Source organism: Eutrema salsugineum, unplaced genomic scaffold, assembly GCF_000478725.1.
Source record: "Eutrema salsugineum unplaced genomic scaffold, Eutsalg1_0 scaffold_9, whole genome shotgun sequence".
Lineage (NCBI taxonomy): Eukaryota > Viridiplantae > Streptophyta > Magnoliopsida > Brassicales > Brassicaceae > Eutrema > Eutrema salsugineum.
In genome coordinates, this window is record NW_006256342.1 from 9116410 (window position 1) to 9141240 (window position 24831).

A 24831-nucleotide genomic window follows, 5' to 3' on the forward strand; every position below is an offset into this window, starting at 1 on the left:
GAGTGGAAGACAGCTTTTAAGACGTGTGAGGGATTGTTTGAGTGGCTTGTGATGCCTTTCGGTTTGTCCAATGCGCCCAGTACCTTTATGCGCGTGATGAACCAGGCTTTGCGCGCCTATATTGGCAAGTTTGTGGTGGTGTATTTTGACGATATTCTGGTGTTTAGCGCGTCGCTGGAGGACCATCTTTCTCATTTGCGTGAGGTTCTTTTGGTGCTGCGTAAGGAAATATTGTTTGTCGCGGCACAGAAGTGTGAATGGGGCGTCTCTAGAGTGTTGTTTTTGGGCTATGTGGTTTCGGCTAAGGGCTTGCCTATGGACGAAGGAAAGGTGGCTGCGGTGCGCTCTTGGCCCGAACCTAAATCCATTTCGGAGGTGCGTTCGTTTCATAGTCTGGCGTCGTTTTATCGACGGTTTGTCTCTCATTTCAGCACCATTATGGCTCCTTTGACTGATTGAATGAAGGCCGATACCTTTTGTTGGACCCCAGCGGCTAGTGCTGCGTTTTCCCTCGTCAAGGAGAAGCTCACCACAGCTCCAGTTCTTGTGTTACTGGATTTCACTGAGACCTTTGAGCTACATTGCGATGCTTCTAAATTGGGGATTGGCGCAGTCTTGAGTCAGAATTCTCGCCATGTCGCATTCTTTAGCGAAAAGTTATTAGGGACTCGTTGTCGTTACAGTACCTATGACGTGGAGTTCTACGCTGTGGTGCAGGCCATCAAGCACTGGCGTCACTATTTGGTGCATCGTGATTTCATACTCTTTACCGATCATGACGCATTAAAGCATTTGGACAGTCAGGTGAAAGTGTCTTCTCGGCATGCCTCGTGGATTGCTTTCTTGCAGCAGTTTACTTTCTCAATTCGACCTAAAGCAGGAAAGTTGAACCGTGTGGCAGATGCTCTCAGCCGACGGCGTTCTTTGTTGACGACGATACATACTACAGTTCCAGGTTTTGCGCCGTTTTCAGAGCTCTATCCATCTGATCCGTTCTTTGGTAAAATTTTTGAGACAGTCAAGGCTGGTCAGCAAGCAGATTTTACCTATACCGATGGCTTTTTTTTTCAAGGGAGTCCAATTATGTATCCCTGATTGTAGCCTTCGCCTGCGAGTGATCGAGGAGCTCCACAATGAAGGTCATGTGGGCAGGGATCGCACATTGCAGCTTGTATCGGCATCTTATTACTGGCCGTCCCTTCGTCGCGATGTGGAGCGATTTGTGGAGCGTTTTCGAGCGTGTCAACTGGCTAAAGGTCAAGCTTCGAATGCGGGGTTGTATCTTCCATTTCCGATACCAACACAGCCATGGACTGACTTGAGTATGGACTTCGTTCTCGGGCTTCCTCGTTCCCAACGCGGCAATGATTCGATCTTTGTTGTTGTTGATCATTTCTCCAAAATGGCTCATTTCGTGCCATGTAAGCGAACAACGGATGCCGTGAGGGTTGTTTCTCTCTTCTTTCAGGAGATCTACAGGTTACATGGTTTGCCGTCGTCTATTGTTTCTGATCGCGACACACGTTTTCTAAGTCACTTTTGGCGTTCGTTGTGGAAGCTTTTGCATACGCGACTTGACATGAGCACCGCTTATCATCCCCAAACGGATGGACAAACGGAGGTGATTAACCATGCTCTGGGTAATATGCTGCGATGTCTTGTTGGTGAGAACATTCGCGCGTGGGAATCTTGTCTCTGCCAAGCGGAATTCGCACACAACCGGGCAACTAATAGGAGTTCCGGTTTTTGCCCATTCGAGGTCGTTTAAAGTCTTCTACCTCGGGGACCGTTAGATCTTACTACCGTTCTGGACAGGCGTCGCTTTCATGGTCGTGCAGTAGATTTTGTGGAGGCATTGCAGGATACACATCGACAGACTCATGATCAGCTTAGCTTGTCTGCGCAAAAGTACAAGCGTCGTGCTGATGGAAAGCGTCGTGCTGATGGAAAGCGTCGCGAGGTGATTTTTGAACCCCGTGATTTAGTGTGGGTTGTTCTCACAAAGGATCGTATGCCATCACAGGAGTACAATAAGCTTCGTTCTAGAAAGATAGGTCCCGTCGAAGTACTACAGCGCATCAATAACAATGCGTACAGGTTGAAGCTTCCTCCTCACCTTAAGACCGCTGATGTTTTTAACGTCAAATACATCTCTAAGTATCAGGGCGATAATGACATTCCAGATTCAGAGACGAATCTTCTTCTACCCGGAGGGACCTGATGCAGCGCATCTTATCATATCTATCTTAAAGTTTCTATTTCTTTATTATTTTTGCTATGGGTTTTTACTTTTGTTTGGTTTTCATATTACTTGGGCTTTAAGACTATTTCCTTTTCGTATTTGTTTAGGATTTTCGTCTAGCAGCTATTATAAATAGCTTCCTCTTTGTAACGAGAAACCAACTTTGCTTTTATTGAATTATTCAGAGCTTTTCAAGCTTATATCTCTCTTGTTTCTCGGCTATTCCTTCGAATCAACGAGCTACAAGCTTTCTCCTTTGTTCGGCCATTCTGTGAATCAACGAGCAATCGAGACGTTACGCTTACGCTACGCCAAATCTGTTGGCTTATAGTTTAGAAAATCTCGGAAATGATTCACAGCCTCTTATTTGATACCCTCAGAGTCCAAGACTATAGTCCTATCTGCTCGGAGAACCTCACTGATCTTGTTTCTCAGAGCTCTGGTATTTACTGCTTTGAAAAAAGCTTTTATGTTGTGATCCCCTGCTCTCAGCCAGAACAGTTTTGCCCTCTGCCTGAAAATTTTTTCCTCTATATCTGCCAGATGGTTCCATCTCTCATATGATTGCCGTTCCTCTTCCACTGCCTGATTTGTGGCTGCTCTCAAACTATCACGAAATAAAAACAAATTGTTAAGAATGGAGAGATGAAGATATCAAAAGAAAAACATTAAAAAAGCATACGAAAAGAAAATAAATATAAACAATTAAAAGCCTAAAGAAAAATGGGATAATGAAAAATATGGGAAAACAAAAACTTTAAATGATAAATTGAGAAAGTTAAATAGTATGAGAGAAAATGATAGAAACGATTATTATGGTTATTAATAATTTTTTAAAAATAAAAATAGACATGGCAGGATTGGAAGTCGAAAATCAAAAACCGAAATGAAGATCTAAAAAGATAAAATTTATACATAAAATAAAATAAAACTGCGTTTCTCCTACCCTTCTATTACGAAGTCTAAAATGCATGATTAGTTCAACAAAACTCTGCATTGTATTCGTCATCGATTGATCGATATATGGTTCTTTCCTTCCTAACAAGTTGTTGACAAAAAAAAAAAGGTTAGCTTTAATGTTACTTAGAAAATGTAACATATTATTTTTGGAAGCATAATAAACGTGCCAACTGCCAAGACACCAAACTATTAACGAAAATATTATAATATGTGATTGTAGTTTAGCGCAGCATTTCAAACTAATCTTCTATCGTATTCAATAGGGATAATCTTAAAATCAGATCTCAGATCTTTAAAACATTTTAGAATTCAATGAGAGAAGATGAACTTCCAAGAGTTCATAATATTCTAAACCTTTGCGTGCTTGGTTTTTTAGAGCATCACAAATTAAAAAAAAAAAAACGAAAGATTTTAGTTTATAGCACCCGACTAATCCCCTAAGGCGAGTTTAGTCGTCCAGTAATCCAATCACCGGGTTTATAAATGGGTCTAAAACAGAACACTATTTTTAACAATCCATAGTATTCATCATCATCAGTAACGCTCTTATATGTATAAGCTAAATCATAAATTGTAAACAGACATTTATTAATTTGTGGGATTGGAAACAATACAAATACGCTAACACATCAACGAAGAAGAATATGAAGACAAAATACCATGAGGCAATTTGGAGAAGAGAAACAACAATGGAGCCACAAATTAACATTGAGAGATCATAATAATATGTTTGCATCATCAATTCTTGCGAAGCACGATGAGGTACTGCATTCCGGGTTTGGCATTGTGGAAACGAGGAAGTTCTTGGCGTGCCTTGGCCTCTATGAGCTCAAAGGCTTTTGTAATAACTTCTCCTCCAAAATGTGCTGATAAGAAAGATCCAAAGGAGGCCCTGCAAGAGACGGCCAAGATCTTGGGGTCAATCGTAAACTCTCCCTTGGAGTGAACAATATCCTCGAAAGCCTCGATTGTGAACTTCCCGTTCTCCTTTATGATTTGCCTTATCTCTCCTTCTTCTGCAAAGTAGAGTGGTGTGCTGAAAGAATCCACCTTGTCTTGCTCAATGACACCCTTTTAATCAAAGAAGAAGAAGAAGAAGAAGAAGATAATGTTAGTTATGTAATTTTAAGTGTTGATTCAACTAATTAGTTAACATCCTAATATGTACCTGTTGAGCAAGATCGTTAAGAGAATCTCCGACAATATCCAACACAATTCCTTTAGCGGTCTCGGACATCTTAACTCCGTCTCTTAGACACGACCCAAAAAGCAACATCAATCCCCCGGGGACAAGCTCTTCAGCTCTAGCGTCTAGTAGATTCTTGGTGTCAGCCGAGTACTGATCAAGATAAGCTTTCTTGACCGCTTCGTTGAAGCCAGTGCAGTGCATGTCTCTGTTCCACGAGGGAGAGTCCCGGTCAGTGATCCCTTTGGGGATTTTGGAGGTGAAATGAAACGCGTAATTGATAACTCCAATGTGGAAACTCTGCTTAGGAAGAACACGTTCGAAGAAAGAACCAGGAACCCCGGCGCTATAGTATCGCCTGCCCTGAGGAAGTGACTGGAAGAGAGTGTTGAAATCGTTGGTGGTAAAGTCGTTGAAGAGGACTTGAAACTCGATGTTATCTGCCGGGTTTTGTCCGGTTTCTTTACGGTACTTGTCTTCTACAGCATCTATTATGTTTTGGACGGCCACAAAAGTGTTTGGTCCAGTCGCACAACCGAAATCCGCTACACTGAAGCGATCAGAGATCATGTCAAGGCTGAGTTTTGATGAGATTGCCTCGTTCATCTTTTCTTTTGCGGCTTCCAACAACGCTCTCTGTGAGAAACCAAATCAAAGAGGAGATTATAATACATAATATCAATCCAAATACCACGTAGGAAGTTTAAATATCAGAATTGCAGATCTTAGACAGAAATTTCAAAATCATTTAACCTGATAGTATGAATTCTGGTTGTAACTCTCAGGACCTTCTCCTCCAACCATGACCCATTCTGGAGTGGCAGACATGATTGATCTTCTCTTTCTCTGTTCTCACTCTTCTTTTCTTGTTTGGTAGTTAATATTTGATGAGAATTGTGATAATCAGCGGCTGCCTCGATGCATATTTATATACTCAACACATGCCTCGTGCTATCTCCTTGCTCAAGGCATAAAGGTAATCAGTTTAACTGATTAAAAATATATGAAAATGGTTGAATAATTTTAGTCAATATTATTGACTGAAAATAATTATAATAGCCAACCACACACTTAGCTCTGTCCTCATTTTACATGTGGCTTTTTTTCTTTCGCATTATTTAATCTTAACAATAATATAACGTAGAAAAATCAAAAATGTACTATACGACTTTTATTACTCCAAGACAAAAATAATTCTGAATGAAGAAAGGTCCTTGATAGAATTATAAGGTCAAATGACAATGAAATAAATATTAATAAGATTGTTTCGTGAGATGTTAAGAAAGAAAAAAAGACAATAGCATTGATTTGACATTAATTATGGTTTCAACGATATTAACCTTCATAAACCATTAGGAAAGGATTTTTTTGGCGTTTCGTAATTGTAATTTTTTTTTCGTAATTATATAATTCAGAAGTGGTTTGGCTGATTTTTGGAATGTGTGACATATTTCAGGTTTGAATGCACACAACTCGCATCAAAATAAAATTGATTATGGAAACAAAAATAACAGATCTAATAATTTGGTAGCGAATAAGGTTTTACTAAAAAAAAAGTGTTGTGTAATTTCATTTTTTTGTGTTGTTGTTTTCAACATATGACATATATTTTGTTTATGTAGTAATTTGCATTCCGAAGATTATGTATAATAAATTTATATACCCGATTCAAATACTGAAAGTAGTAAGGTGCAGAAAAAAAAATGTCAGAAAAGCAAGGTTTAGTGCATTTTATATGGCCTAACTGAAGGAGAAATGAAGACACACAACTATAAGGTCGATGTCACACACAGACACTCCTGTAAAACATTTGGTACTCAAATTCATATGTTGTTAAGGATTTATATGTGAAGGAAGTTAATTATATAAAGGATTCATGTTTTGTTGCTATTAATCCACGAAAGTGTGTTTAGGTGAATATGATTACTGATTGTTATCAATGTCCGGTGATCATATAGTGTCTGTGCAGACTGTTAATATGGAAAAAGAAATTTGTGTAAGGTCGATATTAAAATTTATAGTTTATTGATCTATCGCAAATGATCATTTAGAGGATTCGAAATGATTCTGAGTCCTTAACTTCACAATTCTATAATTTGTAGGGGTGTTCAATCTGCATATCGATTTTGTTGCAGTTATTTTTTTGTTTAAATTATGAATTGTTACAAATAATTGTAATCTTTTATATTAACTTGTTAGAAATAAATATAAAACGGTATATATTATGATTTATTGGAAAATGTAGTTCTTATATTGTGAATAATTTTTCTAATATATAATATATCTTTTAATAACGTGTTTTATTTATATCTAATTCACTAAAAATCAATAGTACCTATAAATTTGACACTAAGAAAATGTTTTTATCTCTTGGATAAATATTTTATATTAATTGCAACATACATTTTAACATTTAACATTTTTGTTACTGCATACATTATATAGAAGATATGAGATATATACATTTTGTTATGGTACAATATTTTTATCATGTTACGAAAACATGTAAATTGTTATTTAGCTATATTGTATCTGCATGTCAATGTTTTTAAATCCGACCCAAAAAGCAAACCGGAATACCTTCTAGGTCACCGGGTTATTAGGTCAATCGGAGTCGAGCCAGGTCAACCGCGGATCATTAACTTAATAAATTTGTATATAATATATTAATATAAGAATAAATATATACATTTTTGTTAAAAAAAAAAGTTATTGCACAAAAAATATATACATATTTCAATGAAACATGATATAAATATTGTAACAAATACAAAAAAAACAAAATTTCAATGACTCATCAATAAAAAAAAAGCAACAATATAAATTAATTAATTATGTAACAATATGAAATTAATAATATGAAACAATTGAAGTGAACAATTAATTATACATAAAGATAAAGAGAAATTTGAAAAAATTGTTAAAGATATAAACATGTTTTAGGTTTTCTCTAGTCGCAACTAGTGAATAAAAAAAAAAACAAAAAGTTCTAAAACGAAGTGAATAAACTGTAAATTATATATTTCAACTCCAAAAACCTTTCAATTTTATTCAGGGCATACCTACTAGTAGATCTTACATGCCAGATTAGCTTGGGTGGCACTTTACAAAATCCGGACAATACATGGTTAAATCTGGATATAAGACAGAAAGGGATATTCCCGAGGACGTCCATTTGGATCCCTATAGTCCAGACATCAAAGCATTACAAGCATATGCCTGGAAATTAAAATGTGCACCCAAACTACGACATTTTATTTGGCAAGTTCTATCCCACTGTCTCTCAGTACCAGCTAGATTACGCACTCGAGAAATACAATGCGACACGCAATATGCATGGTGTGGAGTAGAGGAAGAAACAATTAATTATGTTCTGTTTGAATGTCCCCCGACCTTATAGACATGGGCATTATCCCAAATTCAGTCGCCCCCTGGGATATTCCCGGGATCATCGGTTTATTCAAATTTTGATCATCTTTTCTGGAGAATCCCACAAGGGACGAAAAATACTCAATATCTTTGGATTGCATGGTATATATGGAAGGCGCGGAATGAAAAAGTATACTCGAACAAAGATATTGATCCACAGGTCACGTTAAAAATAGCGGAAACAAAGGCGAATCTGTGGGAGGAGACCCAAAAGGAGGAACACGAGCCACCCAACTTGAATATTACCAATGTTCAATGTTTACCATGCACGACTTATAAGGGCTGTGGTGTTATATAGATGGCTCTTGGAAAGATACAGACTCATTTGCAGGACTAGGATGGTATTACTTTAAAGAAGAAATTACGAACACAATAATGTGAGCACAGAAAGTAAGACGGAGTCTCACGGCTCTTCATGCAGAAGTAGAGGCCCTCATATGGGCGATGCATTGCATGATTCTCAACCAGAAGATGGAAGTAGCTTTTGCAACAGACTGTTCGGAGATGGTGAAGATGGTGTCTACACCCGACGAATGGCCAGCTTTCGCTCTACATTTCGAGGAGATCGGAAGAATGAAGGACATCTTCAATTTCTTCCTCCTTACACATATCCTGCGCACGAAGAATTTGAAGGCGGACAACCTGGCAAGGAGTGCCCGGATCCACCCTCAAGAAATCATCTATGTAAACTCTGTATCTCCGGTTTGGCTAGTCGAACCGTTCTAGTTAGTTAAAGCTGTTGACAAAAAAAAACCTTTAAATTTTTTTGTTATTTTAAAAAATTTTCATTATCCGGTATTCGGTTGGTTTATCCGGGTCGTCGGATCACCGGTTAATGATGATTTTTTCTGGATTTTACCGATTTAATAACTAGCGAGTTTTAATACTACACTCAAACCAGAATAGTGACTGGATTCTGAGTTTACCGGTCCGACTGGGCGGGTTGGTCCGAGTTTCAAAACATTGCTGCATGTGTTTTTCCATATAACTCAATCATTGTTTCTTTATAAAGTTACCATTGATTTTATCAAATGCCACTACACTAAGGATAAAGAAAAATCAAGTTAACGTTTTTCTTAGTTTTGTTTTTTTTTTACCTAGTTTTATATACAGTTTCTATATTATTAAGCTAATTGGCTCTACCTAATTATTTGATGAGAGTCTGATAATCCATGGGCGTCTATGCATATTTATAATATCCGTAAAATAGCAATAACTTTAATATACTTAATTAAACATGTGAACACTGTAAAGACATCTTCTATGAAACTTTTTAAGAAGCATTATTAGTTCAACACAATGACTCTGCGCTGTACTCGTTATCATTAAGTAATCTAGAGATTATCATAACGTAGTAATGAAACATACAATATTATTTTTTAAGCGCACAATAAACGTGCCAAGACACCAATTATTAACGAAAATATTTCATTCACATGTAGATATATGCTCCCTGTCTGGTGCCTGTAGGTGAACAGCTGGTGGTTTTGGCAAGTGGAAATCAGAGACGATGTATATTCAACTTATAAATTAGAGATCTTATTACAACTGAGGAACTACATGTGTAAGACAAGATTTCCTCAGAGCTTGAGTCTCCAACTACTCTTACAAGAGACAGGAAATGTTGTGAACATCTGACATGATAGTTGGAGATTTTGTAAAATAATATATAAAAAATAATGATAAATTTATTTATTGTCAATTGATTTTGAGTTGGAAGTATATAAACCCATATTTAACATGGTATCAAAACTATCCGATCTTTGCGTCTTTTCCAATCGGACCTTTCTGTAAATATTTATTCTCACAAGTTTCCATGCTTTAATCCTGATTGGTTTGAGCGTGAGGAGAAGTATTGTGCAAGTCTCACGTCGGTAATTGGAGAATTATGAAATAATATATAAAAAGTAAAAATCATTCTACTTATCGTCGATTTTGAGTTAAAAACCCATAAACCCATAAACCCATATTTAACAAGAGAAATAGAATAGCTTAAGTTTTTTCATATAAATCTACTTATTTTTATATGAAATGAACTTTTCATGTTGACGTTGAAGATCGTTATTCCAAGTTCAAAAAATAAAAACAACTTTTATCTTTACTCCTTATCTCCTATAACACTGGATAAAAGTCGTGCCAAAAACAATTAACAGCAGTCTTAACAATCAAGAAATAATCTTGCAAATGTAAAACTTCAATTATCTCACAAAACAACGATATGATGTAAGTAAAAAAAGCTAAGTTATTAATTAAATTTACTCTTTCAACTATCAAAACACAGAACGGAAAATTATATTAATTATTATTAAAAATTAGCAGTATATCCATTGGAGGAATTAATTTCTGTAACATTATTTAGGTTAATTGTTACATAAATTTTCTACAGATATTAAATTCAAAATACCTACTAAACCGAATTATTTAGATATTCCAATAAATATCACTGGTTACATCTCATTTTTTCAAAAATATATATTAACAAATATGCGCATAGTGTGAATCTAAAACGTAGTTCTATTTTGACTCTTTATTTTGTTTTTTAGCTTAGCGATCAGTATTCCACGCAGAATTGCCTCTTTCTATTTAAAAGAAAAAAAATCAATATTGGTTGTGGTAATAGTACCTCAAAAAAAAAAATCTTAATTTTCAATCAATTCTATAGTTTGGCTATCTAATTTTATTAAGCCTTGAATCATTTTGTGGTATATAAGCTTAAAGAAATAAAATATTTTTAGGGTTGCGTTTAGAAAAAAAATTCCAATATGTTTTTCCTAATATCCTTAACTTTTTTTTTTAGTTAAATGTTAAGATATTATCCTTAACTTTATTTCTTAGTACAAGCAATTTCGTATGACGTGAAGCATTGGTCAAAGTAAAAGATGCTGACCAATCTCTACGGAGACTATGATTTTACTGCCAAACCAATCTTTTATCATACTTTTCAAAGTAAACGATAGAAGATAGTGATCAGTTACGCCCCCACTAAGACCTCGACTAACTTTGAAAGTAGAACTTTTATAAATTAATATCGATAAATTAATAAATTTTGCTGGTTTTAAGTTGAGTCAATATAAAAATTTATTAAATTCGATAAAATAATAAAATAATAATTAAAAATCCTTATATAAATATATGATCCCAACAAAAACATAAGTTAATAATTATATAAATTTCTGTAAATATATGTAAATATAATATTCTAAAATATGATTAATGTGTTTGCTTTTAGTTAATGCTGAAAATCTCATTAGATTTCATCTCTAATTATTATATCAGTAGTTCTTATTGGTGTTTTATGATATACATTCAAAATTTATGATGATTTTTTGATATAATGATTAATTTTCTTACCTGTAAATGTTTTTAAATGTATTGCAATGTTATCTTAATTTTATCATCAATAATATGGATAGTAGCCATAGTTTTTTTTTTTTATAAATTTTAAACTTATGAATATATATATTTTTACATGGATAATTCAATATGGTATTAAAAATTATTTTATTGTGATAATTATAATTGTTAATCATAATTTATATTACAAGATTTGTTAAAAATTTAAAATATAACATTATTCCAAAGAATTTTAAAAAAATTATAGGTTGAAAAACAATTCTCTAATAATATCACGATAAACTAATAAAATATCATGGTCCCGATATTATTAATTTATAGAGGTTTTACTGTATATTTTTTTGGTAAAAATGTTAAAGATTATATTATCAATTTTTAATTTTTTAACTGAAGTTACAGAGGTTACAAAGATATCAAATTAACCAAAAACAACTAATAACAAACCCGACATAAAATAGCAGACTACAACGAAAGGCTAAGAATAACAGATTGTGGAAATAGAAATGAAAACTGAAACAAAACCAAATGGGAAAGCAGCAATCGCACAACTAAAGGAAGTATACATATATTTCTTTGAATTTGGTGTTTTCCATTGAAAATTTGAATAATTCTTGTAAACTACATTTGTACTTCGAACTGCATTGTAAATGTAGTTTAGCGCAACATTTTAAAGTAAATTCTAATTTATTTAACAGAGATAATCTTAAAAAAATGACACAAAGAGCATTCAAAGCATGTACTACTAAAATCCAAGAACTCAAAGAGAGACGATGAACTTCTAAAAGTCTTTCGTGGTCTATAATATTCCAAAACTTCTAAATAGACGGCAAAGACGACATCATGTGGATCAATTGAATGACATAAAGACTCTGTTAGACACTCTCCGGGCGCAACGAGTTTTGGAAGCGGAGGACATCCCTCTATGGAAATCAAATGGGACACCTACAAGTCGGTTTTCAATACAAAAAAAACATACAGTACAAACTCTATAAATTAATAATATTGGAACTTTAATATTTTATTAATTTATAGAATTCTTAAATTTATCATTTTGACTAAAAAACTAAATAATACTTATTTAATTTAAACAATTCTTTTTTAAAAATTACAATCTCTTAAAACTTCTATTAATTTGAAGTAATCATTTTTTTGCAATAAAAATATCACCAAAATTTAATACGTTATAAAAAGTTATAGCCAAGAACCATGTTGATATTAGATTGTAAATAATATAAAAAGTTTTGGAAATATTTACGCGCAAAAAGATTTATCACGTCTAGAAAGTTTCACAAATTTTGATGCAATAAAAAAATGAAGATGAACTCCAAACAGATTTCATTTTAAGTAAAAAAAAACAACATTTGATTTATATTTTAGTATTTTATTTTAATTATATCTATATATAAGTTTTAATAAAATAGTTATTAATTTATGATATTGATGGGACCATATATTTATATGAAAATTTTGTTAAAATTATTATTTTATTATTTTATCGAATTGTGTTATATTTTGAACTAGTCCAACTAGAGATCACAAAAAATTATTAATTGATGGTGTTTATTAATTTATCGAGTATTAATTTATAGAGTTAATTACTGTAGCTTCTTTTACGAGAGGCAGGACCAGAGATAAATTGGCATTAATGTGTTTGGTTCACCCATTCAACTCCGAAGTACTCATTTCTAGCCTGGTTAGCGATTCTTAACCGTTTGTCCACTGGTGATCACATGCAAACATGGAACACAGGAGCAAGCACCTCTTGTGTAATACGTCATGAACCAGTGGAGACTAGAACTCACCTATTTTTTTCTTGTCAATACTCGAAAGAAGTCTAGAGGGCCATGAGCAAAGGACTACTCAAAACGCAATTCTCAACACAATGGGACCGCATCATATTAATCATCTCGGCCACAGGGACAGAATCCCTCACTTCCTTACTCGATATGTCTTTCAAGTGACGCTCCATAGCATTTGGAGAGAAAGGAATTCCAGACGACACAGAGAGCAGCCAGTGCCTTCAGCTAGTCTTATCAAGCTTATAAGCATGTTCAAAACCGTTTATCTTCTATCAGATCATTGGGTGGCACAAGATAGGAGGAAGCTTTGGAGCTCTGGTTCAAGCAAGAAATGAAAGATAACAACTCCCTTTGTTCTATGTTCAAAATTATCTAATGATTCTTTCGTAAAAATTTCGATAGCATGTTTGCACTTGAATTAAAAACGATTTTTTTTTGGAGTGAATACAATTTTTACATTCAATTAAAAAAAAAAGATTTCTCAGATCTTCATCATTTTCAATTTTTGAATTTTTTATACTTTTGTCTTTCAAGGGATCCATATCGGCAAATCTTTCAAGGAAGATAGTTTGATTTGGCATTCTACGCGATCAAAAAAATACAAAGTAAAATAAAAAGTAACCTTGCCATATTATTCTGAATAACCTTTTTATTTAAATGTTAAAGAGTTGAATGATAAAAATTCTTGTGAATGCTAAGTTTTAGACCTTATAGTAAATATTCGAATAGCGATGGGTATGTCTAAGTCATTAAAAGTAAAAGTAGTTTGCGCATTATCTAATTATTCTCAAGGGCATTGACTTGAAATTTTAAATTTTGTTGAAACTTGTGGATTTGAGCTCCCTCCTTCAAACTTCTTTTTCAGTTTTCTCTTACTTGTTTGTTTGCGGGCAAGCAAAAAGCAAGTCTAAAGGGAGTTTATGTGTATGGTTATTGCATCATTGCAGCATTGTTTTCCCCTTTAATCATTCCATACTTGCATCATTTTGTAGCATATTTTAATCTTTTATTTGAGTCTTGTTTTCTCTTGTCATACATTATTGGACCTAAGGTTGTATATACTGAATTTACATGTGCATTTAAGTCATTTTAGATACCTATAGAGCAAGAGAAGAGCAGGACTTGTTGAGGAAGAGGAATCAAGGAGAAGATGACGAACAAGTAGACAACGTCTTGTATCGGTTCTTGGACTGATACAGGAAGGAGATATGGCAAAACCCGACTGACAAAGAAGAAGGTGACCTTTCTGGAAAACAATGTATCGGTTGTTGGGCCGATATAGCCAGCCAAAGTGGCGCTCCAAAGCAACAAGCAAACTCTTTGTGTGGAGGCATGTGGGCTGTTCCAGCGACACTTCCAACCAATATACACACCTATTTTACTTTATTTTTAGGAGTCTGTCCGGTTAGTCCTCAATCGATCCAGTTTGATTTTTAGATTCGATAAATACATATTGGGTGTTTTCCTAAATCTAACTGTTATCTGTTCTTGCATATTTTCCTAAATCTAAAAAGCAAAAACTTCTAAGTTGTTCTTGGATCTTGAATCCTTTTTATGAGCAATTAGTGAAGTTTCCTTATCTCTTTAAATTTGATCTTTTTTTTAATATTTCTTTAATACTATTTTTGAATCATTATTGCCTTTGTTTTTATCAACATGTGTGAGTAAATATGGATAATGAATTAGGTAGATTTGGTTGATTGAAGATTGATTAATGATGATGACTAGACTCATATTTTTATGAGTGCACGTGATTATAGTGTGTATAGTGCTAGGATTGACCTTGCTGATCAAATTCTGGATCTTGGACATTGAAAGTGTTTTGATAAAATGTATAGGTTAACTCTAAGCCATGAATTTTATTCTTAGCCAATAGAAATTGATAATTACGATGGTTTATATGCTAAATAGACATATGCTTAAGGATTATTAATTTACTATTAGCTAGAAAACTGATTAGTCTAGTGATTAGTGAACTGATTAATATCATGGAAATGGATTAGTACTCTTTGTGTGATTTGTGTGTCTTTGGATTAATATTGATTAAGCATGCTAGCATTATAAGTTAACCACTAATCATACCAAATCAATGACCTTAGCCCATGGTCCATATTTTTCTTATGATCGACCTTTGCTTTATTGCTATCTTGTTTGCTTTGTTTTATTTTCCACTTCTCATTTAGTTATTATGCATTTACAATATCTCTTTTAATTTCATCCATAAAAAATCATCTTCTCTTTAACTTAGTAAAGATAGTATCTTGGATTCTCAGTGACTAGTTAGCATCTCCTTGTGGATTCGATCCATATTTACTCACGCTTGTCTTGCACTTTGGGATAGATTTAGGATCTAAAACTTTACATTCATCAGCATCGCAATTAGAAACCTCATTGTTTTCACCTAATCCCTGAAGCATGATTATTTCGGTATAGCTCGAGTATTGTTGAACTTGATGCAGAAGTACTAACCAACATGCAATTGTCCTCTGTGCTATTGTTGATGCATGTTTGAATATGTGACTTTGCGTGTGTGCGTTTTAAGATAAGTATTTTACGTGTGAGTAGGCAAAATCATTTTTACTGAGTAATTTTGTTGCTCCCACCTGATAGCAGTATGGGCCACAACATCACTAAGGCCCAGATAACTGTGAAACAAGTGAGATGGGCTTACAAATAAATACAATTATAAACAAACACAAACCCACATCAGTTTAAACACACAAATTGTATGATTGTACGAGAAAAGCAAAGCACAACTTTGCAGAAGTAAAGACGATGGAGCTACATGAAAAAATGAGGAATGTCGAACTTGAACTTTACTTCAGTGGTGAGCGTCTGAAAGAATAAGATCTAGCACATGCTAAGAAGAATCTAAAACTAGGTTTAATCAAGACTTGTATATAAAAAGCTTGTATTAACAACTGTAAAGAGAGAGTTGAGTAGAAAGGAATACAAAGATATCATCCTTATAAAAGTTCTTTACTTTCTCCTCCTAAATCATTTTTTCTTCGTGTTTGTGTGAAATCGCGTCACGTCTAAGATGTCAAACATGATATCAGAGCGTGGAGAGGGTGTGTCTGATTTGTTTCCTTTCCCGATGAACATCAATGTGTCTAGCTTTATGTCCATTAAGCTTGGTGATGATAACTACATGGCCTGGAAAACACTGGTTGAGGCGTTGTTGAGGAGTCAGAAGCTCCTTGGTTTCGTTGATGGTGGCCAGAATCAGCCAAACGAGAAGATTTGTGTCAAGTTCTGTAATGAAGTGTCAGAAATTAGTAACCCAGACTTTGAAGCTTGGTTACAAACAGATCAGCTTGTTATTTCATGGTTGTTTGGAACGTTTTCTGAGAGTGCTCTTGGTTACACCTATGGTTGTCGCACTGCTTGTGATGTTTGGATTATTCTTGTTGAAAACTTTAACCAGTATTCTGTCTCTCGTGAGTATGATCTTTTGGCAAGTCTTCAGGTCATGACTAAGGGAAACACAGAGATGCGGGACTATCTTCGTGAGTCTAAGTCTATCTGTGATCATTTAAGCTCCATTGGGAAGCCTGTGTCTAAGAATATGAAGATTTTCCATCTGCTTCATAGTCTGGGGAAACCGTACGAAGCTTTTGCAACTTCGATCCAGACCTCCATGCACAAGCCTCTAGTTCCTACTTACTCTCAAGTTGTCTCTCAGCTGGTTGCCTTTGATTACTGATGGTGGTGTGTTGTGGGTGTCAAGTTTTACCCTAATTGAAATCAATAGCCGCAAGTGCACAGCTGATCGATTGTAGTACTTAGGGATCGAATCCACAGGGAAGGAGGATCTTTTCCTGCAAAAAACCTTTGAAATAAGTTAAAGTAAGGAAGTCTAGAACAAAAACGGTTTAGTGGGGGTTTGGTAGTGTGTTTAAAATCTAAAAACGAAATCTTAAAAGAGAATACGGAAATTAAATGGCGTAATAACTAAACTTAACGAAAATGACTAAAAATGATAAAAACGGATATTCTAATGCTTAAATGAAAATGAACTAATAAGAAAAGACAATATTGAACTAAAGCTTGAAAGAAAATCGGTGTAAATCAATGGAGAAGAAAGCGTTGGGGTTCAGGGAAGTTTTCTCAGGGGTACGAATGATTCAAAACATTGCTAGAAAGTAAATTTTGTAAGATCTTAGCTTAAACTTTTTGAACTGGAGTCACGGACGTATGAATACGCCACTGTCGTGATCATAGACAACTATCTCTCTCAACCCTGACCAGTAGGTTTCCACTCTGGCCCTGGAAGAGAAAAGATGCATTATGTTTAAGACTCGTCCTAATTCACAAATCGCCCATAGGTAGGTTTCCACTCCTATGTTTGTTTTGCTCTCCCAAACTAGATCTGATACCTGATGAACACTTTCGTGTCACCAAGCATCTGGATCAGATTGTAGTTCATGACGCTACTCTCATGCAGTAAAAACGAATTCAGAAGAAAAAGTTCTAAGATTCAGCTCAATAGCCAATGGAATCCTCACCGAACATATATATCCCCATTGAAAATCCCTTAATCCCAACAATAAAACTACTCAGACATAATGAACGAAATTGAAGACATAATATTAAGAAGTAGAATAGAAACTGAAATTGATAAAGAAAGAACAAGGGTTCAAGAGAACAAATCTCTCTCTCCCTAAAAGCTAAAGCAAAAACAATAAAAATATGAAGTAATGATAGATGGTATTCGGTTCCCCATTTCTAGGACTCCTAAGACATGTACTTATAGTGCTCAAGACCTCTCTGGACGTCACTTAGGGTTTCTCCAAATGTGGGCTTCAGAAATGGGCTTTTTGGGCTCGGAGGTTGAAGGTCGCAGTCAGGAGTGCTCTGACCGTGGGGAATGGGTGGTTTGTCGCGGTCGGGATGCTCCTGACCGCGGGAAAATGCTTGTTGGCCGCGGTGGAAGTGCTTGTCGGCTGGTTTACGGGACATCTTGCTCTTCGCGTATCTTTTGATTGAACCGTTGGATTGCCAAGCTGTAAAGTGCACTGGAAAGCTGATACTTCCATCTTTAAGGTCTCCAAATTTGAGTTGGATCAGACGGTGAGAAGGCCTTCAATCAGGGGTGAACTTCTGACGGTTTGACTCTGAGCTGAAATCTGGTTTTCTATCCATTTTGTTAAGCTTTTCCCTAAGTTTCCTGAAAAGAGTCTTGAAACTACAAATACTAGAAAAACGTAATAAAAGTACTTAAAAGCAATTAAAAACATAGAAAAAGTATTTCAAAACGATCCATAAAAGTGGTCAAAATACGGTGTTATCAACTCCCCCAGACTTAAACCTTTGTTTGTCCTCAAACAAAGCAAAAGCCTAAACTGGTTAAGTGAAAACAAAAATAGGAAATGCACAAATCTCATAGACATGAACTCTAAACTAGGACCAAAGATAGTGCATCAATCCACAACTTAGTCTAGAAAATTCTCACCAAAGCACAAGAGATACTAGTCCACTTTTTCCGTCATACAAAACTTAAACAATTTAAATCTTGATTTCAGTCAACTAGCTCTCTACATTCATTAAGTTCAATAGTGAGTTCTCATTAAAGACATCATCCAGGGTAGACGGCGTTTGGCATTAAAGGATTATTTAAGTGGTGGAGTTAAAGTGTTTCGGGTTACCTGAAGATCTGGAGGATGCAAGATAATAAGCAAAACCGCAAGAGAGATAAGGACCTGTTGATGACCACAGTTTTCAATCACTTCTTCTTGCCAAATGTTGTTGCATAATCCTTCCTCCTTTGTTGTAAACAGCTGTTCCCCCAGACTTAGATTCTTTCCGAGAATCAGAAAACAATCTTCAAAACTCCATAAAATCGAACTCCAGTTGCCTTGGGACTTAAAATTCGACCTCTCTAGACTCTCTAAGGCTTTTATCTCCTTTCTTTTCTTATTTTCGGATTTTTTTTTTTTTTTGGAAAGGAAATGCCTTTTAAAGAGAGAGAGACTAGAGGACGAGATTGTACCAAAATTTGAGATTTTTCTAAGGCAAACTGAGTTTCTCTTGTATTGAATCCTTCCGGGAACTTTTCCGGTAAATCGCAGGTCTCTGTCCTTGGTGATTGAAAACTGCGTCGTTCCTCTTTCTCTCCAACGTTTTTGCACTTATCTGCATATAAGACAATAGAAAACAAGAGTGCATGTGGTTTGAAAGAGGATTGGTTAAGGTGGGGAACTAGCTAAAGATGAACTAGCCATTCAGGATCAACAGAGAGTGGTAAAAGGATAAAGGAGTCCTGAATGTATGATTCGTTTCCCTGGTCTAATGCTTCAATGAGAAAATTAACTCCAAATTAAGTCCAAATAAAACAGAGCTAGTGTATCCCTTCATCTAAATCGAAATCATTCAAATTCCTCTGGGGTACTTCGTTTCAAATGTGCTTAGCTACCGCCTAGTCTAGTCCTAAATCATGAATGAGCATGTCACTAGGAACAGTCTAAAAACACACAGTCAACTATCATTGATTCATGTTCACCATTCCCTTTTTAAAACGTATTTTGTTTTGAAAACCGATTTTGAAAAACTTTAAGGAAAATGCAAAAGGTGTAGATAATGCAAGACTCATGAAAGAAAAGTGGTTAAAAAGGGATGAAATCCTCCCCCAGACTTAAATCACATTGTCCTCAGTGTGAAACAAGTCGAGATTGGATGAGAAAAATGCATAGATAATCGAACTGGTAAGGACAAAGAGAACTTACCTGGATCCGGGATGCTGGTGGAGATGAACCGGATTCATTCGAAGGGGTTTGGGAAGGTGATTAGGTGGTGATGAAGGTGGTGGAGGGTGATGAATGAGGTGGAGGGTGATTGGTGAGGTGGAATGGGGTGAAGTGGGTGGTTTGGGTCGGGCTTGGATGTCAACGACCAAGTGTCGCGGTCAGGGGCTGCACGACCGCGGCAATCAAGCACTTGGCCGCTGTCAGGACTACGCGACCGCGGCCGACGGTAGGTTTCCCGCGGTCAGAATGTCTGCGACCGTGGGGGCTTATATCGCGGCCTCTTCCTGCTTCTCCTTGGTTCCTGCTGGGCCGAGCAGTCAGGTACCATCCTTCTTTTTGGTTTTTTCTGGTTTTTTTTTGATTTTTTGGCTTTTTTGTTTTATAAGAAACACCTGAAACTAAGAAAAAGAAAGAGATCAAAAGAAAAAGAAAGAAAAATCCTAAAGAAAACAATACCTAAATGGGTTGCCTCCCATTAAGCGCTTCTGTTTTAAGTCGTTTAGCTCGACTTTTGGTATTGGACGTGACTTATTCCAATGAAGAAGACCTTGTCCTGAGACAAGTCTTTTTCGACATCTCCTTGCTTTGCTTAGCAGGTTCTTCGTCACTCCAAAGTTCTTCTTCAAACTCTTCTGTTGCAGAACGTTTTCCTGCTTTGCTGTTGTATGGAACAGCTTCTGTGAAGACATCTTTGTCGATATTATCAAATGAAATCCTCCGGTTTGGCCAGTCCATTATAGCTCCGGAAGTTGCTAGAAAAGACCATCCTAGAATCACTGGATATGTTGCATCTCTCGTTTCGACAATGTAGAAGTCGACAGGCACTATGCAATCTCCTATTCTCAAAGGAATTTCATGAGCTATTCCTTGAGGTGTTGCATTAGAATCATCAGCTAGGCTAATCTTTGCTCTAGTCCTGCGCAGGTGTCTAATACCAAGTCTCAAAGCAATTGCCTTGGACATCATGTTAAGACAAGCTCCAGAATCACATAGCACGTTTTTAAATATCTCTCCTCTAATAGAACAAGAGATAAGAAACTGACCTATACCTTCTATTTTATGAAGTGTTCGAACAGGTTTACCTATTCTGGCATGATTGAACAAGTCTTCTATCTCAGGGATTGATTCTTTGCTCTCACAGAAGTAGTGGCCTATCATGAAGTCCTTGCAAGCTTTGGCAAACGTGATTCCTTCAGGTAAATTTCGAACCACATCATTGAATTCATCGAGCTTTTCTTTGCTGATTTTGTTGGTGTAGTGGTTGCAGTCTTCTGGATTTTTGAGGTGAATCGCATAGACAGCTGCTTCTGGTGTTGTCATGTATCGAGCTCTCATAAAGTATCTATGGATATCCTCTTTAGACTCCTTGCAGTACCTGAAAAAGACTTGCAAACGACCAAGTTTCCAGATTTCATCAAAGCTTAAATGAGCAGGGAATGACCTGACTACGTTGTTGAACTCCATTAGTTTTTCTCTACTGATGTTGTTGGTGATCCATTGAATCTCTCCTGAGTCGTCTTCCGAGGAATATCCTGCGTTTGGATCTTCTACAAACAACCCATACTCTTCATCTTCAGAGTATTGCTCTTCATACTCATCTTCACAAGACAAAGCCATGTTCCAAGGCCATGAATTGTCCTCTTCTTCAGATCTTTGGGTGCTTATGGAGCAAACCAGTTGTTGTTGAAGTGGTTTAGTCATCCCAAGAGGTGTACCAGACGTACAGATGCTTGTATGAGCTGAACGGGACTGTTTTGGAACGTTTTTACGGTTGGCCTTGATTGCAGGTGACGCGACCGCGGGGAAGCGACCATGGGCCGCGGGCAGACCCATCACGACCGCGGGGGAACGCCTGTTGGCCGCGGTCAGAGCCAACGCGACCGCGGGGATTTGCCTCCGAGTTGCTCTGCTGCTGTTGCTTCCTCCTTTGCATCCTTGGTGGTCTCCTGGGTCTTCTGGCTTGATGTACTTCCTCTCTGGGCTTGAGTCTTTAGTTTTGGTTGTTGGAATCTGCTCTCCAAGTCCTTGCATGATCTCCTCAACCTTTTCTTCAACTTCATCAAGAGCATAGACTACTTTGTCCATGGTTGAGTCAAGCTCTTCGGTTTTGTCGATGACTTTGTAAACCTTCTCTGAAACTTCGACTGTAAAGTCATAAGACTCGTTCTTGGCTTCGTTTAGGGCTTTGTCCATGTCATCAAGTTTGAAATCCAGGTCCATGACTTTGTTTTTGGTGTTGCGAAGCTCATAGTTGTGCTTTGCTTGCTCTTCCTCCATTCTGTTGAACCTGTTAGCAATCATAGCTGCATCCTTGGTTGCACGTTCCTCTATTGAATTGACTTGTGAGGCTAGGTTATCGATTTTTTCATTGAAAAGTTTCGATATCCCATCAATCCTTTCGTTTAGAGCAGTTGTAGCGGTTGCTTGAGCTTCTATGAATTGTCTAATCACGCCTTCGAGCTGACTCAGTCTGTTGCTGAGCTGGACGTTCTCATCTTGCTGGAGAACCTGGTGAGGTAAGCGATACATAGAGTATCTAGGGTTTGCCATTTGAGGTGCGTAGGGATCCTTCTGGAACGTTCTGTAGTCTTCGGGTTGAGTCTCTTCGTAGAGATCGCGTAGATGCTTCTCTCTGCGTCTGGTGGCTTGAGGAGTGTTATAGAAACCTTCCTCATAGTGTATATTTCGATTTATAGGATCCATATCTTCTGAAATGGAAACAAAATAACCGAAAAATGGAAAGTTGCCGAAAAGGGGGTTCTAGAGTCGATTTACTAACCTTTCTCGGGTTTTGCAGAAAAGAAAACGCGTGCCTTCCCCAGCAACGGCGCCAAAAACTTGATGGTGGTGTTTTGTGGGTGTCAAGTTTTACCCTAATCGAAATCAATAGCCGCAAGTGCACAGATGATCGATTGTAGTACTTAGGGATCGAATCCACAGGGAAAGAGGATCTTTTCCTGCAAAAAGCCTTTGAAATAAGTTAAAGTAAGGAAGTCTAGAACAAAAACGGTTTAGTGGGGGTTTGGTAGTGTGTTTAAAATCTAAAAACGAAATCTTAAAAGAGAATATGGAAATTAAATGGCGTAATAACTAAACTTAACGAAAATGACTAAAAATGATAAAAACGGATATTCTAATGCTTAAATGAAAATGAACTAATAAGGAAAGACAATATTGAACTAAAGCTTGAAAGAAAATCGGTGTAAATCAATGGAGAAGAAAGCGTTGGGGTTCAGGGAAGTTTTCTCAGGGGTACGAACGATTCAAAACATTGCTAGAGAGTAAATTTTGTAAGATCTTAGCTTAAACTTTTTGAACTGGAGTCACGGACGTATGAATACGCCACTGTTGTGATCATAGACAACTATCTCTCTCAACCCTGACCAGTAGGTTTCCACTCTGGCCCTGGAAGAGAAGAGATGCATTATGTTTAAGACTCTTCCTAATTCACAAATCGCCCATAGGTTGGTTTCCACTCCTATGTTTGTTTTGCTCTCCCAAACTAGATCTGATACCTGATGAACACTTTCGTGTCACCAAGCATCTGGATCAGATTGTAGTTCATGACGCTACTCTCATGCAGTAAAAACGAATTCAGAAGAAAAAGTTCTAAGATTCAGCTCAATAGCCAATGGAATCCTCACCGAACATATATATCCCCATCGAAAATCCCTTAATCCCAACAATAAAACTACTCAGACATAATGAACGAAATTAAAGACATAATATTAAGAAGTAGAATAGAAACCGAAATTGATAAAGAAAGAACAAGGGTTCAAGAGAACAAATCTCTCTCTCCCTAAAAGCTAAAGCAAAAACAATAAAAGTATGAAGTAATGATAGATGGTATTCGGTTCCCCATTTCTAGGGCTCCTAAGACATGTACTTATAGTGCTCAAGACCTCTCTGGACGTCACTTAGGGTTTCTCCAAATGTGGGCTTCAGAAATGGGCTTTTTGGGCTCGGAGGTTGAAGGCTGCGGTCGGGAGTGCTCTGACCGCGGGGAATGGGTGGTTTGCCGCGGTCGGGATGCTCCTGACCGCGAGAAAATGCTTGTTGGCCGCGGGTGGAAGTGCTTGCTGGCTGGTTTACGGGACATCTTGCTCTTCGCGTATCTTTTGATTGAACCGTTGGATTGCCAAGCTGTAAAGTGCACTGGAAAGCTGATACTTCCATCTTTAAGGTCTCAAAATTTGAGCTGGATCGGACGGTGAGAAGGCCTTCAATCAGGGGTGAACTTCTGACGGTTTGACTCTGAGCTGAAATCTGGTTTTCTATCTATTTTGTTAAGCTTTTCCCTAAGTTTCCTGAAAAGAGTCTTGAAACTACAAATACTAGAAAAACGTAATAAAAGTACTTAAAAGCAATTAGAAACATAGAAAAAGTATTTCAAAACGATCCATAAAAGTGGTCAAAATACGGTGTTATCAATTACCATATCAAGGTATACACTCTTCAAATCGTTGATACTCATATAGTGTTCCAAACTAAGACAAAATTTGGGTCCTAATCTCCAAACTATGGTAATGGAGGAAGGGGTAACTCTGGTAACAGAGGACGTGGTCATGGTGGCTACTCTACCAGAGGACGAGGGTTCAACCAACAGGTGGTTCAGGTGGTAATGGCTCTCCTTCCCCACAGTCTCACAACAATGAGTCTCGTCCTGTCTGTCAAATTTGTGGAAGGACAGGTCACACAGTTATCAAGTGTTGGAACCGTTTTGATCATGCCTATCAGAGTACTGATGTTTCTCAGGCTCTGGCTACACTGCAAATCTCTGCTCCACCATCACAGGAATTGTATCTAGATTCGGGTGCTTCGGCTCACATCACTAACACCATTGCAACTCTGGAGTCAGCTCAACCATACTATGGACCTGAGACTGTAATGGGGGCTGATGGAAAATTCCTGCCAATCACTCATGTTGGATCCACTTCCCTTCCAACACCTGCAGATAGTTTATCCTTACAGGATGTGTTGATATCCTGATATCAAACAACCTTTATTGTCTGTTTCTAAACTCTGTGATACTGCTGAATGTGGGATCTATTTTGACTCTGAAAAAGTGTGTGTTATGGATAAATATATTAAGAAGGTGTTGAAACAGGAAAGAAG

The 24831-nt window shown here is 36.7% G+C and overlaps 1 protein-coding gene across 1 annotated transcript; it reads right to left on the bottom strand.

Annotated features, from left to right (window-relative positions):
- Positions 1-3769: 3769 nt before the first annotated feature.
- LOC18008590 (paraxanthine methyltransferase 1) lies at positions 3770-5344 on the bottom strand. The gene is made up of 3 exons (XM_006391357.2): positions 5142-5344; positions 4371-5024; positions 3770-4273 (listed from the first exon to the last, which is right to left on the bottom strand). Exons 1-3 carry the CDS (start codon positions 5214-5216, stop codon positions 3941-3943), a joined length of 1062 nt encoding a protein of 353 aa, XP_006391419.1. The 5' UTR covers positions 5217-5344; the 3' UTR covers positions 3770-3940.
- Positions 5345-24831: the final 19487 nt, after the last annotated feature.